The sequence below is a fragment of the Ahaetulla prasina genome, chromosome 4, assembly GCF_028640845.1.
Source record: "Ahaetulla prasina isolate Xishuangbanna chromosome 4, ASM2864084v1, whole genome shotgun sequence".
In the NCBI taxonomy this organism is placed as follows: Eukaryota; Metazoa; Chordata; class Lepidosauria; order Squamata; family Colubridae; genus Ahaetulla; species Ahaetulla prasina.
The window spans coordinates 70,823,845-70,841,826 of record NC_080542.1 but is presented as its reverse complement, the minus strand read 5'-3'; the positions used below and the strand labels follow the sequence as shown (position 1 = coordinate 70,841,826).

The window sequence follows — 17,982 nt, the reverse complement described above, 5'->3', positions numbered from 1 at the left end:
AAGCTCAAGAATTTTATAAAAATTATTTGGAAGAGGAACAAGAAAGCAAAGATGAATTAGAAAGTAGAAGTCAAGAAGATGACCTACAAGAGGAATTAGCAAGAGAGAGAGAGTTAAGGAGAACTCAAGAAAAAGAATGAGAAGAAAGAGATGGAGTAAGAAAAAGAGAAAAAACAAAACAAGAAACAACGAGAAACAAGTATAGTAAGATATGGAAGAGACATTATCCCTATTTTCATTGAACATCAACGGTTTAAATGCACAGAAAAAGAGAACACAAATATTTACAAAATTAAAAAAACTAGATATAGATATGATCTGTTGCAAGAGGTCCATATAAAAAAAGGATTCCAAAAACTACTGGAAAATAAGAAATTGGGAAGACTATATGTATCATTATCACAACAGAAAAAAAGAGGAATAGCAGTGTATATAAAAGAAAAAATAAATTCAGAATTAGTGTATGCAGATGATGAGGGGAGAACTTTGATGATAAAACTAGACATGGAATATAAACTAATTTTATTAGTAGTATATACTCCAAATAAGAATCAACAGGAATACGACAAAAAAATTGCACGAGACAATAACAGAACAAAAAATAAAAATGTATGTATTATAGGAGACTATAATGCCATAGTTGATAGTAAAAGAGATTACCATAGCAATAAGAAAAATTTAAAAAAGGAGGAAATATTACCCAAAAAATTATTTAACATGGCATTAGAACTAAAGTTAAGAGACATATGGAGAGAAATTCACAAAGAAGAAAGGCAATATACATATTATTCCCATCCTCATCAATCGTGGTCCAGGATTGACATGGCCTGGATGACAACACAATTGCAAATAGAAATAGAAAAAATAGAAATAGGAACAAATGAATGGGCTGACCATAACCCGATAATCATCTACTGGAAAGGACAAAAAAGATATAAAAGATGGACCTTAAACCAAAATATATGTAGACAGAGAGAATATAAGAAATACCTGGAAAAAGAATTAGAGATTTTCTTAAGTATACATAAAAAAAAGATACGTCGATCCAAAATCTTTGGGACACATTAAAAGCATATATTAGAGGGGTGACGATTGCATATATGAGAAAAAGAAAGAAAAGAGGAAAGGTCCCACCAAAACAAACTACAGGAAGAGCTTAAAAAAGCAGACGAAGAACTGCAAAAAGATCCCCAACATAAAAAAATAAAAGAGAAAAGGAAGATAATTAAACATAAATTAAATCTGATAATTCAAGAGGAAGTGGCATTGAAAATAAAGATGGCCACACAAAATTATTTGAGCATGCAACCAAGGTGAGCAGATGGTTAGCCTATAAATTAAAAAAGGAGAAAGATAAAAGAACAATTCAATATTTGAAAGATGAGGAAGGGAAAATCCAATAGAAAAGAGAAGATAAGAAACAAATAGTACATACTTTTTTTTGGAAACTATATACACAGGAAGAAATGACAGCAGCAGAAATTCAAAATTATTTAGAGGAAACGAATGTATGCAGATTGATGGAAGAACAGAAAAAAGTATTAAACTGGCCAATTTCTGAAACAGAATTCGGAATGGCAATAAAAAGACAAAAAAATAATAAAACGCCAGGCCCAGATGAATACCAGTTGAACTACCGTATTTTTTGGTGTACCTTTTTCCCCAAAAAAGAGGGTGAAAATCTGGGTATGTCTTATACACCGAATGTAGCCACCCCCACACCCTTCAGAGGTTGTCGGCCTCTGTGTGTTGCACAGCCACGCATCCTCATGAAAACGGTCTTGCATCTGCCACGGTGCTTCAAAAGGTCGCACTACAGCTGATCAGTGCTGTAGGTGGCTAGTAGACCGGTGCCTCTATTTTTAAAAAGGTAGACCGGTGCGCTCCCAAAAAAAGGCAATTAGTAGACTGGTGCCTCTGTTTTTAAAGAAGGTAGACTGGTACGCTCCCAAAAAAAGGCAAGTAGACTGGTATGGCTCTGCTAGACTGAAGCAAGCCTGGTAGACTGGTATGTTTCCTGATTAGAAAAAAGAAATTTTTTGGTCAAAAAACTCACAGTGACTCTGAAAGAATTGAACAGAAATGGGCTGGAAGCCAGACCTGCTAGAGATGTTTCTCTCAGGCTGACTGAGTCGAAACTGGGCCCAACAGGAAGGAGGAAGGGGCATGGTCAAAAAGCTATGACTCAGTCTCTAGAAGATCCGGCAACCCATGTCTGACCGATGCCTCAGCCTCACTGGAGAACTGGTTGCTTGCTGGGCGCTGTGCAAGAGGTGTAAGGCAAGGCCACCCGAAACAGCGGCGTCCTCACTTCCATTCAGATTTTGATAACGGGAGGGGCCTGAGGAAGCGCGGAGGTTGGGACTTGCTTGGCGAAGCAGGTGTTGCGCAGGGGGCAAAAGGCAAGGTGCTGCCACCCAAAAACACTGTTGCCGCGATCTCCACCACCTGGAGATCTCTGCTGCCTCCCCAGTTCCAAAAATGGGGTGTGCAGAGGCAAAGAAAGAACATTGCGTTTTTGAGTGGTTCCAGGCAGCAGAGATGTAGATGAAATGTAAATGAAATAAAGGAAGATAGATAATGTAAAAGTAGAATAAAATAGAATTAAAATATGTATGAATAGTAAGAAAGGACCGCTTTGAATAGCTGAAAAGAAACAGTGATATGTATATAAATGTTGTACGTTTGTCTTGTGTTTTAATGTGTTCAAAAAAAGTATAAAAAACTTTTTATAAAAAAAAAAGATCAGAGCAAGTTGAATCAAAGGCTTCTAAAAGTGCTCTGAAACCTGTACTCTTATCTGAAGTTACGAGTTGCTTAGCCAATCATTGTTAAAAGCTTCCCCTATTAGAAAACCAACTAATCCATAGACAGATTATAAATAGAAATTCTCAGAATTAGTCATAACCATAACTTCTTTTCATCTTGGTTTGATATATTTTGGGTAGTGTCCTAATTTATAACCTTCAGGAACAATGATTCTCCAAAGCAATTTTGTTCATATAACAAGGTCTAAGATCAGTTAAGGGATTTTAGTGTGTACTCAATAGTTATTTATAGAAGCATTCACAGATGTCTATACACATGAGAAATTTATGTAAGAAAGCCCAAAGCAAAGTCTTTTTTATACAGAACAAAAATTTATATAATTTTTATTAATTTTTAAAACCTGCAGTATTCATTTGAACATACATTTCTTAAATAAAGAAATATGTTGCCTTATACACTGTAAGCCGCCCTGAGTCTTCGGAGAAGGGCAGGATATAAATGTAAATAAAAAATAATAATAATAATAAAAAAAAATGTTTAAGTGAATTAAAACTGTATTGTGAGCCCAAACAACAAAGGTAAAGGAAAGAATTATGCTAACAAGTCTCATAACCATATATCATTTCACGAAAATGAAAATTCTATGAATGTTACCAGCCTTTACATTGACTGAGAAACGTCATGGAAGAATGTTTATAGAATAGAATAAAAAAAAATTATTATTTTTTTTTAGAAAAAAAAAAGAATTTTTTTATTGGCCAAGTGTGATTGAACACACAAGGAATTTGTCTTGGTGCATATGCTCTCAATGTACATAAAAGAAAAGATACGTTCATCAAGAAATCTAAGGTACAACACTTAATGATAGTCATAGGGTATAAATAAGCAATCAGGAAACGATCAATAGCAATATAAATTGTAAGAAAACAAGCAACAAAGTTACAGTCATGCAGTTGTAAGTGGAAGAAGATGGGTGATGGGAACGATGAGAAGATACCACATTTCAGACATCAATACAATTGAACGCGTCCAGAAATATTTTACAAGAAGAATTCTCCACTCCTCTGAATACAACAAAATACCTTATGCCACCAGATTTGAAATCTTGGGTTTAGAAAACTTAGAACTCCGCCGCCTTCGACAGGACCTGTGTTTAACTCATAGAATCATCTATTGCAATGTCCTTCCTGTTAAAGACTAATACAGCTTCAATCACAACAATACAAGAGAAAACAATAGATTTAAACTTAATGTTAACTGCTTCAATCTTGATTGCAGAAAATATGACTTCTGTAACAGAGTTGTTAATGCTTGGAACACACTATCTGACTCTGTGGTCTCTTCTCAAAATCCCCAAAGCTTTAACCAAAAACTGTCTACTATTGACCTCACCCATTCCTAAGAGGTTCCTAAGGGGTGTGCATAAGAGCACAAACGTGCCTACCGTTCCTGTCCTATTGTTTTCTTTCATTATATCCAATTAATATAGTTATTGCATGCTTATGCTTATATATATATGCTTATATATTATATAGTTACTTTCATGCTTACGCTTATATATACTGTTGTGACTAAATAAATAAATAAATAAATAAAGCAGATTTAGTAATAGTTTGACAGTGTTGAGGGAATTATTTGTTTAGCAGAGTGATGTTTATGAAAAAATAATTAATCAGCAAATATTTTAGCAGATAATGTTGCATGAGAATAAAACATGTTTATATAGGTTTATTTTTAACTGGAATCTAAGTTACCATACTTATAATTTCAATATGCAAAACAGTGACAGGATTGTGATATTTACAAAATCCGTTCTTTAAAGGATGCCAATATTTTTCTTTGGACAAAGCGCTAGTCCCTACATTATCATGGTGTCAATCTTTGTTATACTATGACAGTAAAAAGAAGTCTCACATAAAGAAAAATAACATAGACTACAAGTAGTCCTCAACCTACAACAGTTCATTTAATGACTGTTCAAAGCTACAAAACATTGAAAAAAGTGATTTATGATTGTTTTTCACATTATAACTGCATTCCCATGGTCACATGATCAAAATTTGGACACTTGGCAACTGACTCATATTTATTGCAGTGCCCCGGGATCATACAATCTCCTTTTACGACCATCTGACAAGCAAAGTCCATGGGGAAACTGGATTCACTTAATCATTTTGCAAAAGGAACAAATGCAGTAATTCATTTAATAACTCAGGCAAGAAAGGTCAAAAATGGGACAAAATTCATTTTACTATTTTTTCAACAGAAATTTTGGGCTCAATTGTGGTTGTAATTCAAGGACTACCTGTATATGCAAAGCTTCTAAAATTTTGTCTTGGCCCTGAGAGTTGCAGTTTGTATTGTATTTGTATAATCTCTTTGCTCTAATGCAGGTATGTCAAACAGAAGGTCCATGGGCTGGATGCAGCCTGCGATGTGGTTGGAGGAGGGCCGTCCTGGAAAATGTAAGGGGCTAGCCCACATTGCTTCAGCCCAGTCTACCCACGTCGCTTCAGCCCAATCTACCTACATCGCTTCGGCCCGATCAACCCAGTGCGAATAGGAAACATCAGGCCAGCATGGCTTCGGCCTGGTCTACCCAGTGAGAAGAGAAAACATTGGACCGGCACCGCTTGGCCCGGTCTACCCAATGCAAGGAGGAAACATCTGGCCAGTGTGGCTTTAGCCCAGTCTACGCAATGCGAAGAGGAAACATGCCAGCAGTTTGGGGAGTGGCATCAAGCTGGCCATGCCACCCAGTGGCCCCACTCGGCTGGCCCCTGAGGTCCACCATAGCCCTGATGTGGCCCTCAATGAAATTGAATTTGATACCCCTGCTCTAGTGCAATGTGTAGTTTAGTGTATAAAAATGTGGTATCATTATATGATATATATTTTAGCAGATATTTTATTTTGATAAATACATGATTCATTGCTGTTACAAAGAGCAGAAAACTGTACAACATAGTGACATCAACATATAGCACACAGTACAGGGATGAATTTAAGAATAGGGAAAAGAACTATGAAGAATGCAGTCCACTGAGGATTTTTTGCTAATTGGTAATTCAGTCTCAGGTTTAAATCTTCTTTTTCTTTGAAAATGTAACCCATCAGCATCAAAGTCCACAGCATAATTCAGTTACAATAATATATTAAAATCAATATAGTATTAGGCCTCAGGTCCTTAGCTTAGTCTCTATGGATATCGGTATCCATTACATTTGTTGGTATTTAATAAGTTACTTGATGACTAGACTTTTACATTAACAAAAAATCTAATGTAAAAAAATTGGGGTTGGGGTGGTTGGGGAATTAGGATACTACAAAGGAAAAGATTAGCCTTTGGCATTATTTTTATCTCTAAGAATGTTTCTGTCCCCCACCCATGGGTTCCAGATACAGAATACAGTAATTCTTTCTTGCAATCTAGTTGTCATATCTTTGCTGCTTAGAATTATTAAGTCTTGCTTGATGGGTAACCTGCAGTGCTTGGTTTAAAAATATGCCCACAGGCTCCCCAAAAAAGCAAAAAAGAAAAATAGCAGGATTAGTAGGTAAAATTCTACTTGAAGAGGAGAGCTATAGAGCAGGGTTGTGAAACTTGATTTCATCAGGACTGTGTTTGACCTCAGGGGACTGGGTGGGCGTGTAGCTCAATATCATTTGTGTTGGGGCACCACAGGTGCCCCGGGTAGGGCTGGGGAAATCCATTGTCCCTAGTAGAGGAAGGCTCTCAAGACCAGGGAGAGCGCCAAAGCCCTGTGCTCCAGAAGAGTCTCACAGTCTCTCTCAGGCCATGCGGACCCCTGGACGGCAGCGTAGGATGTCCAGAGCCCTAGGTAACAGAGGGCAAGAGCTCAGCTTGGCCCTTGAGCTCCCAGGGCACTGGGATCCCACAACCCAGCCCAGCCCGCTACCCCAAGAGGGTGCCTGGCTGCGCTTATCTCGAGGCTGTTGCTGTACTTGCTCTCCTGAGCCAGGTTGCTCATGGTGGTGTGCAGGAGGGCAAAGTCTGTGGATCAGAGGGAAGCCCACTCCTTCTCCAAACAAGGAGATCCAACTTTGTAATCAAAGCATCTTCAGAGACAGGATGGGAGACTACCAGGAGAGGTCAGCAGGAGGAGACAAGGGATGGCAAAAGGGCAGCAGGGCTGCTGGTGGCTAAGTGCTAAGGCAGGAATTTTCTTCCCATTGCTCTGCCTAGGATTCCTGAGACAGTAAAAAGCACACAATCCATCCCCAAAACCCTCTTTTTATTTAAACAGCTGTGAATTCTGTTCATTCACAGCCCGTAATGGGCCACAAATAGTTTCTAAAGAGTCCAACAGAAGTCTGCCACACTCCTTCGGGATAAGGCTGATAAGCACCCACCTTTATCTCCCTTGACATGCTGCCAAAGACCTAATTGGCAATTAGCTTTGCAAGGCCACACGGAGCACAGTGTCAAAATGAAGCTTCAGAATTTAAACTGACCAGAACGAATGAAGTTGCTTCCTGCAAAGGCTCACATGCCTTTGCTCCTCCTTTATGTCTTATGGGAGGGGCCAATCATCTCCAAGCCCTACACCCAAGTCACCCCTTTTGTTTTAACTGTTCTTGCCTTCTGGCAGCTCTGTGCATATGTGCACTGGGAACACGCTCCCCGTTCCTCTGCCTCGCTGATGTCTGACTCTGGAGGCTCCGAAGGCAGTATATAACTCCCAGATGGCCCTGGCCTCCTCTCTGCCTCCAACGCAGAGCCCTCCTCTGAGCCTTCCCCAGACTCTAGGACTGGCCCATGTTCCTCCCCAACCTCCTCACTGTCTGACTCTGCTGCCAGCTCCCCAGGCTATGTATGAATATTCATAAACTGGAATAGATCAGCCAATGAATAGGCATAGCAACTAAGTCAGCCAATTGGGAACTGAGACAGGCTGGAGCTAGGGCGTGTCTTAAGTCTGCAGCTTCTGATTCTGTGCAGAGAATTGAAACTGAAACTAAGCAGACTATGCATGCTGTCTGCTCTGCTGAAATGAAACTAACTGTTCTTTCCTGCCTTATGTTGTAAATGCTACTATGTTGAAGAAGAATCTATATTGGTATTGTAAATACTTCATCTATTATTATGTATATAAAGAGGTTAATGAATCCAGCTGAATCAATTATCTGTGTGTGCTTCTGGATTTGAGTTTTGCAAGAAACTCTGACACTCCTTCCCCTTTTACCTTTTTTCCCCTTTTTTTCCCTTCCTTGTTCTCTTCCCATCTTTTTTTTGTTTGGTCTTTCCTCTTTCCCTTTCTCCTTTCCTGTCCCTTCTTAGATGCTCAAATGCAAAAAGGGAAACATTTTTCCTTTTGTTTTGTTTTTAGTTTGTTTTGCTGGTCCTCTGCTAGTCCTCTGCAAGCAAAAACAGAGTGTGGGGGGAGCATGCCCTCTCTGAGGCATGTTTTCAGTCTGGACAGCCTCCTGCAACACTCTGCCAGTGAAAACAGGGCTCAGGGGACTGTGTGCATCCCCAGGCCCTGTTTGTGGCCTGGACGGACTTTTGCAGCACTCTGCCATTAAAAATGGAGCTTGGGGGCTGTGGGAAGCCCCCCAATCTCCCTTTTCACTGGCAGAGGCACCACGGGCTGGTCCTTTGCTGTTTCCAGGGTGGCCCCACGGGCCTTGATTTTGATACCCCTGCTATAGAGAATTTGTGGAACCTGAAAATGTTTAACTAGTGATGTTCCCAGCATTACATTCTGGAAACAGGCAAGCACCTCAACTGCAATGTTCCAAATACGTCCACAGTATATTTTCAAAACTTCCCACCAGCAAAAATAAAAGGGGTAGAAAGTTCTACAATACTGTTTTCCATCTGTATGTGAGATTCCAATGAAAATATTGGGGTCTTCTGGATGAAGACAAAGGTACACTATGATGATTCTGAGAGAGTTTAGACAACATGAGGGGAGCGGGGAAGGGTGGGAGAGAGACTGATAGCTGGGCTTCTTAGAAAAAGGAGAGATTAAGAGATTGGCCAATGTGACCCAGACAGCTACTCCTTGTGAGGAGAACATAAGATTGAGGTTGACTCATAAATTAACTGCCAGGAACCACATGACAGACACCAAGCTCTCAGAAGAATCTAGGTTCTTTGAAACTTCATTTTCTCAAGGCCCACCAGAAGTAGGGAAAAAGGCTGTTTCCTGCCTCCGGAGGGCCTCAGGGCATGGTGGGGAAGGCCTGTTTTTTGCTGTCCCCAGGCTCCAGAGTCAGACAGTCCCACCGGAAATTGGCAAATGGGCTGTTTCCGGCCTCCAGAGGGCCTCTGAAGGGTGGAGAAGGCCGTTTTCGCCCTCCCCAGACTCATAGAGAGGCTCTGGAGCCTGGGGACAGCAAAAAACTGGCCTTCTCCACCCGCCCTGGTGGGCCCAGAAGGCCCGAAAATCAGCTGGTAGCACGTGCATGCGCGCCAGAGTTGAGCTCGCGTGCCCATTGATATGGCTACATGTGCCACCTGTGGCACATATGCCATAGGTTCGCCATCATGGGCCTATCATAAATGCATCATTTAAAAGAGATCTGAAAAAGAAGACAAAAATTGAGATGAAATATTCTTGAAGTATTTACAGGATAATTGAGTGGATAATTCAAACTAAAGTTGAAAATTTTGGAAAACAAATAAGAGATAATAAGGAGAGGAAAGATACAAAAATTAAGTCAAAAGATGTCAAACTACCATATTTTTCAGACTATAAGATGCACCTCCCCCCCCCCAAAAAAGAGGGTGAAAATCTGGGTGCTCACCAACCTCTCAAACGGAGGTTTCAGAGGTTGAAAAAAGCATCAGAAATGAAGCTTCAGAAAAAAAGCCTCCAAACAGAGCTTCAGAAAAAAAGCATGCGAAACAGAGCTTCAGAAAAAAAGCCTTTGAAACAAAGAGGCTTTTTTTCTAAAGCTCTGTTTCAGAGGCTTTCAAAGGCAGGAAAAAAAGTTTTTTCTGAAACAGAGTTTCAGATGTTTCAGAGGCAGAAAAAAAGGCCTTTGAAACAGAGGTTTCAGAGACTGAAAAAAAAGCAAGGCACAGAGCTCACAACCAACAAACTTGTTGCTAAAATTCACCTCTGGGAACAGCTGATTGGGAGTATTCCAGAAGGCCAATCCACCCGTCAATCAGCTTTTTTCTTATTTTCCTCCCCAAAAACTAATGTGTGTCTTATTATTAGATTACAAGAGTAAAGAGAGAACATCTTGGTGAAAACAGTAAGAGCTGTTAAAACCTTGAAAAATTTTTTTTACAATGGGTAAAAGAAGATAGAGAGGAAGATCAAGTCCTGCAACAATATTTCAATGTCAAAAATCTACATAAGAGCAAAGAATATAACATTTTATTTTAGACCCAACAAAATATTTTATAATTCATGAATACTGGACAATCAATTACATAATAGCCTAACTTGAAAAATATAAACTAAATTTGAGATCTGAAAATGCAACATTATAGACAAAACGGAAAGTAACCAATTTTTGCTAAGCAAATTATATTATAAGATTACAAATAGTTTTCCCTGCCTACAAAATGTTCAGCTTCTACAATAATTTTAAATTAATTACATACATCCATATAAGCCACAGTGGCGCAAAGGTTAGAGTGCAGGCTATTTCTGCTGATCACCGGCTGCCAGCAGTTTGGCAGATCGAATCTCACCAGGCTCAAGGTTGACTGAGCCTTCCATCCTTCCAAAGTGGGTAAAATGAGGACCCAGATTGTTGGGGGCGATATGCTGACTCTGTAAACCACTTAGAGAGAGCTATAAAGCACTGTGAAGTGGTATATAAGTCTAAATGCTTTGTTATTGCTATATCATCTCAACTAAAGAATTTCTTGCAATTTACAACAGATAGGTTGAAGTGAAATAGACAGTGCACCCTGTAAAATATAGAAATATCTCATTCAGAAAAATATTGACATAAAAGCATTCTAATCATAACAACAAATGCTAAAATAGTATTCACTGATTTGATATTTTCAAACTGTGCTGAATTTCAACTTCTATTATCCCCAGCTGCCACATGCTAGAAATTAAAAGGTTCATGATTTATGGTCATGCACTATTAAATACCGTATTTTTCAGACTTTAAGATGCACTTTCTCCCCCCAAAAGTGGGTAGAAATATCTGTGCATTTTATAGAGTAAATATTGCGGCGGGGTGTGTGTTGATGTGGCGCCAATCAAGTGTTCTAATTATGGCAAATGGGCCATGGCGAGGAGGCCATGGTGTGACGAACAGGCCATGGTAAATGGACCATGGCGCCTGCAAACGGGCTGCAGCGCATGGGCAGATTTTTTTTTCTTGTTTTCTTCCTCTAAAGCTAATGTCTTATAGTCTGGAGTGTCTTACAGTCTGAAAAATACGGTATGTACAATTATTTATAAAATAAACACTTATCACTCAAAGTAACAAAAAAAGCACAGCCAAAATTTATCACAGCCACAGGAATATAAGGTATCCATTATATAAGTAGTAAAAAGTAAATAAAATAAAAAATAACAGAAAGGATCATAATAAAATTGTGGCAAAGAGGAGTAAAAGGACAGTAAAGAGAAGCAGAACATGTACTGGATAAAAATATGTGTAGGTATTTAAATAAAAAAAATCATCAAGAAGACCTGAAATTTAATCATGCAAAGAAGAGTAAGTTTGCAGGGTCATGAGCCAATCAGATTCTTACCAGGGCTTCATTATCTTCTGCAATTTCTGATAGCGTCTGCAAAAATTTAAAAACTTTCAGGTAAGGAAAAACAGAAAGACACTGTCTGTTTGAATTTAGTTAAGGGTTAGAATAAAGTCTAATAAAACACAACCAGTAAAATCACATTTGGCAATCATTCAAGTGAAACAGACTCAAATATATAACAATATGAGTTAAGAACACTTGGAGGAAATATGGAAATCAACTCAACAAAGATTTATTGTGGGGAAAGCAAATTAAAGAAAAAGGTGCTGAAGTGCTGAATTTTTAAGTACTGAAAAAGTTACAAACTTTTAGCAGAATTATCAGGGACAAAAATTTCTTCACAACTGGACAGAGGATAATCATATCATACCATTAAACAGGATCAACGTTTTTTTTATCCCCTCTCATAGGAAAGAGCTACAATGGATGAGCTTTTGGCATTACAGTAATATACAAGTGGATGAAGCTGGGATTTTCAAACTAATGGATTCTTTGAGAGAAAGTGTGTGTATGTATGAGATAGAGAGGGGGGAGAGGGAGGGGGAGAGGGAGGGAGGGAGAGAGAGAGGTGTGAGTGTGTGTATATTTATGTGATAGAGAGGTGTGTGTGTGTGTGTGTGTGTGTGTGTGTGTGTATGAGATTTTTAGGGACTGCTAGTTGACCAGTTCTGAGCATAAGGATCCTTTAGTTTTCACTTTCCTCATGCTGATGTGATGGTGGCACATTTGTCCAGTCCAAACTCCAATCTGATTATATTCTTGACAGTGTTGAGCAGGGATTATTTTCAGATGATGTGTTTCCATATAGCTGTAGATATGGAGGTGGGATAGCCTGGCAGATGTTTTTGATGAATGATAACCATGGCCTGAGTTATACAGTATCGTTGACAGAGGAATCAATGCAATAAGAAACAATAGTGGTAATCATGAATTTCCTTGAAAGATTCCTCTCTTGAGACTAACATCTCCCAATTAGTAACTATTGATTAACAACAGTGCCTTATATTGAGTGCCTTATAATTTTTAAATCAAACTAAAATATAAAACATTCCCACCACTCATTTTACTGCTTTCCTTCCCTTATTTTTTAGTTAGAGTGGATTATTTATATTTTTATAGTATTTTATTCATATTGTGTATTAGTTTGTATAGTTTTATCCTTTAACATTTTAAGCCCCCCAGTTACTCTATGATAAAATGGACAGCCAATAAATTTAATAAATAAATAAAAATATAGGTTTATCTTAGAAAATGCTTCCAGCATTTTGTCATATATTGACACTTCTCATTATATCAGATTGAAAGAATAAGCAATCTATTCACTATTTTGTATGTTGGCCTTTCACCTGAAGTTAACAGAGAAATAACATGAATTCATATCAATCTTCCTTGGCAACACAGTTATAGTAAGATAGAACAGACCAGACATAATTTTGCATGTTGCTCTGAAAGTTAACATCACATTTGTCATTTGTAGATAATGAATGGTGGCTGATGTTTTAAAATTAGCTGGCTAGACGTATTCTAACAATTCAGAATGGTATTGTGAGAAAATTGAATTCCTTATAAAAAGCCACATAATTCAAACAATATAAAAGTGCACCATCGTCAATAATTCAGGCAGCATTAACAATCAACCACAAACTTTTGTTCATACTAATTTTAATAGAAAATTAAATTGAAAATAATTGAAAAGCAATGGCAATACAAAACTATGAAATAATAGTGAAAAGATGCTTGCTCAAGCATTTGTTTACCACAATATGCTCACTGTTTGGTCCCAAAGGGGCTCTGTATTATAGAACTGGCTTTCTACCAAAACAACAGCAGTTCCTTTTGGAATTCTCTACACCACAAAGCTTAATACTTGCTGAATGTGCAACTTTATATTTGCCAGGAGTCATTTCCAGCTGAGATGAATTTTGCCGAGCTTTGATGAGACAACTCCTTTGTGGCATATCTGGCAAAACCTCTAATTACATAAAAAGAAGTGTATTTGCTTTTAAATCCAGTTAGGACAACTTATAGGGAATAAAATATGATTGTACAATTGGTGATGAAGAATCTGAACCCTGCCTCCTGGAAAACTCTGTTTAAATGAATTCTATCTCAAAGGAGAAAAGAGGAGGGAGAGGGGGAGGGAGGGGGAAGGAGGGAGGGATCGTCCTTACTATTTAGAAGACTATTTAGCTATGTGCAATTTTTGGAAAATGGTGGAAAAAAAATAAATCTCCAAGTTAAAAATGCAGTACTTACACATTTATGAAAAACAATATTGTGATTTACAGCAGTGTACAAGAAAGACACATTACACGACATAAATTGCCTGGATTTTACAAAACTTAAGTAAATTCTATGTAGTGCAACATGCAAGAAAAATATGTATTTCTTGCTCCTTGGTTTTCTGTGATCTAAACCAGGGGTGAAATCCAGCAGGTTCTGACAGGTTCTAGAGAACTGGTAGCGGAAATTTTGAGCAGTTCAGAGAACTGGTAGCAGAAATTTTGAGCAGTTCGCAGACCCGGTAGTGGAAATTTTGAGTAGTTTGGAGAACCAGCAAATGCTGCCTCTGGTTGTCCCCAGAGTGGGGCTGGAATGGAGATTTTGCAGTATCCTTTTCCTGTAGTGGGATGGGAATGGAGATTTTGCAGTATTCTTCTCCTGCCACATCCACCAAGCCACTCCCACTAAGCCACACCATGCCCACCAAGCCACATCCACAGAACCGGTAGTAACAAAAAATTGGATTTCACCACTGGTCTAAAGTGCAGTTTGACTGACCCTTTAATATATATTTCAGGAAGAATGAAATATCAATTGTCATAATTAATTCAACAGACAAATACTAACTCTCAAATCTTGACAAAATTCATACTGAATACTATGAACATTGTTCCAATCATTGGGCTATGTTCATGTTTCTTGTTAAACTATGATTTAACAAGTTTATAGGAATCTACATTTAGATAGGGTCACACTGCAGCCAAAAGAAATCAATCATATATGTGACATGTGACCCTTAGTTAGAATTCTTCCTATTCCATTAATGGGATGAAAATGGGAAGCAGGGAACAGTAACCCCCAAGTTTATTTCCCAAGAAGGGAAGGAAGGCTGAAATGTCTAAATATATCATATATCTCTTTATGCTAAGGGACAAGGAAGCAGCATTATTGAAATCCTCAAAATAAGTATCAGATAAAAAAATATCGAATAACATGAGTAAATTTAGGAAATATTTTGTATTAGATATATTTCTGAAGGAGAGGGGAATTGAGAGTGTGATTATGTGTGGAGTGACTAGAGATTAGGAATTATTTTGGATTATGATTGTTAGTTTTGATACCCTGCATTTTGTTCTGGGAAGTCGGGGTGGGGGTAAGGGGAGGGAATTGGGGGTTGAGGGTAGAGATGGAGTGATGGTTAATGTAAGGGATTATTGAAGATGTATAAATATAATTAATGTAGGGTCGGGTCTGCCCAGTTACCATTTTAGAATGGTGGGGAGGGAGAAAAGAGGAGAGAGTAGGAGGTAGGAAAGAGGAGAAGAGGAAGGAAGAGGGGTAGAAGAAGGAGAAGGAAGGTGTAGGGTGGAGGGAGGAGACGATGTAGATAAGAAAAGGAGAGGAAGGTTTGGAAAGTAAAAGAAGGTAGAAGAGGGAAGAGTGTTAAAAAGGGGGGTGGTGACTGGGCAAGCCCGACTAATTGTATATAACTGTACATTGGATGAGCTGTTTGATATGATTGTAAAAATAAAACTTTTTTATGAAAAAAAAATCCTGATGATGCTGTTTTCCTATTAAATATGGGGGTCAAATTAATTATGTGACAGGAATAGCTATGAGTTGATGATTTGGCTTGCAACTAAGCTGTGATTAATTTCTAATGAATTGAAGCTATTGGAAACTTGATTGGAAAAGATTATATTATCTTTGTTTTGTTTTCATAATGTGGATTCTATTAATTGGAATATGTAAAATGTGTAACTACACATTATAAAAATATCTCTAGACATTGCAGTCTAAATTAAATAAGTAAACAGTTATTTCAATTTGCATATAGTTTTCTATTTCTTAATGCATAATCTAAGATTTTCAAATTGTGTGTGATGTATAAAACAATACTAGTATGCCACAATGAATTTAAGAAATTGTTTCCCAAAGAGAACCAACCTGGAACTAAGGAGAAATTTCCTGACAATAAGAACAATTAATCAGTGGAACAACTTGCCTCCAGAAGTTGTGGATGCTCTGTCTCTGGAGATTTTTAAGAAAACATTTGACAGCTCTTTGTCCAGAATGGCAGAGGGTCTCCTGTTTGAGCAGGGGGTTGGATTATAAGGTCTCCAAGATCCTTTCCAACTCTGTTATTATTGGTTTCTTGATAAATCAATTCTCTTAAATTTCACCAGAGTAACTGTTTCTTTTTAACATATCTCATCGGTTTCAACAGAATGAGGGATCACATCACTCATTTTTCAAAATATGGTCTAGTGAATATAATTTGCAAAGCTTACTTTAGGATAACTATAAAAATGTACAAAAATGATAGTAGAATTACAACAGAATACTTACTCAGTGCCACTTTCAACCATCTGTGTTAAGAGTGAAATCCCATCTAGATTGATAAATTCTTGGGCAAATGTTACATCACGTGAGTAACTGGCTAAATCTTTCAGTGCTTCCAACTTGGCATCCATACTAGAAGATTGAATCCTCTCATGGAGCTGAATAGCATTTTGGGTCTTACCAAAAACAGAACATTTAATAAAGAAGACATCAGGGAAACAGAGAGAGAGAAAAGAAAATGGAACTTAATTTAAACTGTTATCAATTAATCAATATATCTGAGGTTCAATGATTATTAATTTAATCATTATTGTATATAATATAATTTTAATATAAAATTAAATTATATTAATTATAATTTATAATCAATATATCTGAGGTTCAATTATTATTAATTTAAAACAATACTAAATGTATAATCACATTTCATGAAATATATCTATTGTCTTTCCAGATGCATTCACATAATTCAACTGCATGTCTATGTAGCTGTATACATACAGGTATCTCCTCCCTTCCCCCTCTCCCTCCCTCCCTCCCTCCCTCCCTACATTATACCTGTGAAATGCATCAGGTTCCATTCAGAAAACTTTAACACAGCATATGTTTCCATCATTACATGTCTGTTTCAATGCTCTCATGTATTCAGAAGTCCCTATTCCAAATCTAATATGTAGCATTGTATAAATGATATGAATATGTTGACTTACAATACTGCCCTGAAGTAGCTGGCACTATATGGAAGTGCACTTGCAAAATAAAACTATATTGTCCCTATATTTGGCAGTGTCTCACCTAGCAAAACCTATAGGCAGCTTTCACTATAATTTTAGTGAAATAATTTCTGCCTTCTCTGCTTCATTTTTGACTCATTACATATACATGTTCATCGTCTCCCTTAACGGGAAAAATCGAGATGAGAAACTATATATATTTTGTTTTAGAAAATTGATTTTTAAGAAGTATTCAAAAATTAATATAACAATCTAAAATTAACAGTTTGTAGAAACAGCAAAAAAAGTGAGATAATTAAAAAACAATGCATCCAAATCCTATGCTATGTTCATGATATTACATTTATGGTCAGATGTTAACACTTCAGTATACTTTATTACAGGATTAAAATACATAATTTATCAACTGCAGAATAACTGAATACTGAGGGATATTAAAAACAAATAATTTACCATAAATATATTTTTTTTGCACTGCTCAGCTATAGGCTATAGATGAAAAACTATATAAATGAACTCTCCCCACTGGGTAAGTGGGGATTTCAGATGAGAGAAAAAGGCAATATATAAATCTGTAGTCTTATTTAGTTCTTTTAGGGCAGGGATATGATGTTGAAAATGTTTGGGTCTCAGCTGCCATAAAAGATTCAAGAATTTATTCTGCTTCCTATAGATGAAGTGGTCCTAAGAACAGTTTTACTACAAGATGAAGTGTTTCTGTTATGCCAGGTTGCTCAGAATACCATATATTTTGCTGAATACTTTTTCATTTTTTCACAAGATATATTCCATTCTATCACTGGCCATAGAAGCCATCCAAATTATGTATATATTTTTTCAAGTGTTCTAAATCTAGAATTTAATTTGCTTTTAGAAATCATATCTGGAATACAATGAATGGATCACTGAGATAGTCACCCAAAAATCAGAAAGGCATGAAAGGTGAATTTAAGTTGACATCAGTAGTGGGTTTCAAATCCTGTCGCTACTGGTTTGCTGTAACAAAGTCTCCATAGCAAAATTCTTCTATAACTTTTATTATGCACTTTTAGTGGGCAGCCAAAAATGTTCATTTTTCAATTATTCAGATTAGCACTCTGTATTGTTTAATGCCAGTAGTTCTATTCCATTCATATTCAAGACTATTGTTTTTATTAATATCTACATTTTATTACTGGTTACAATCACAATAATTTGTTACAAGTT

The 17,982-nt window shown here is 37.3% G+C and overlaps 1 protein-coding gene across 5 annotated transcripts in view; it reads right to left on the bottom strand.

The window, feature by feature from the left end:
• Positions 1-17,982, bottom strand: part of ELMO1 (engulfment and cell motility 1) — a 499,623-nt gene that overhangs the window by 291,603 nt on the left and 190,038 nt on the right. For all 5 annotated transcript variants that reach the window (XM_058179684.1, XM_058179685.1, XM_058179687.1 and 2 more), the window contains exons 6-7: positions 16,049-16,218; positions 11,471-11,506 (exon numbers count right to left, since the gene is read on the bottom strand). In XM_058179684.1, coding sequence (XP_058035667.1) covers positions 11,471-11,506; positions 16,049-16,218 — 206 coding nt within the window. The remainder of the gene's footprint in view (positions 1-11,470; positions 11,507-16,048; positions 16,219-17,982) is intronic.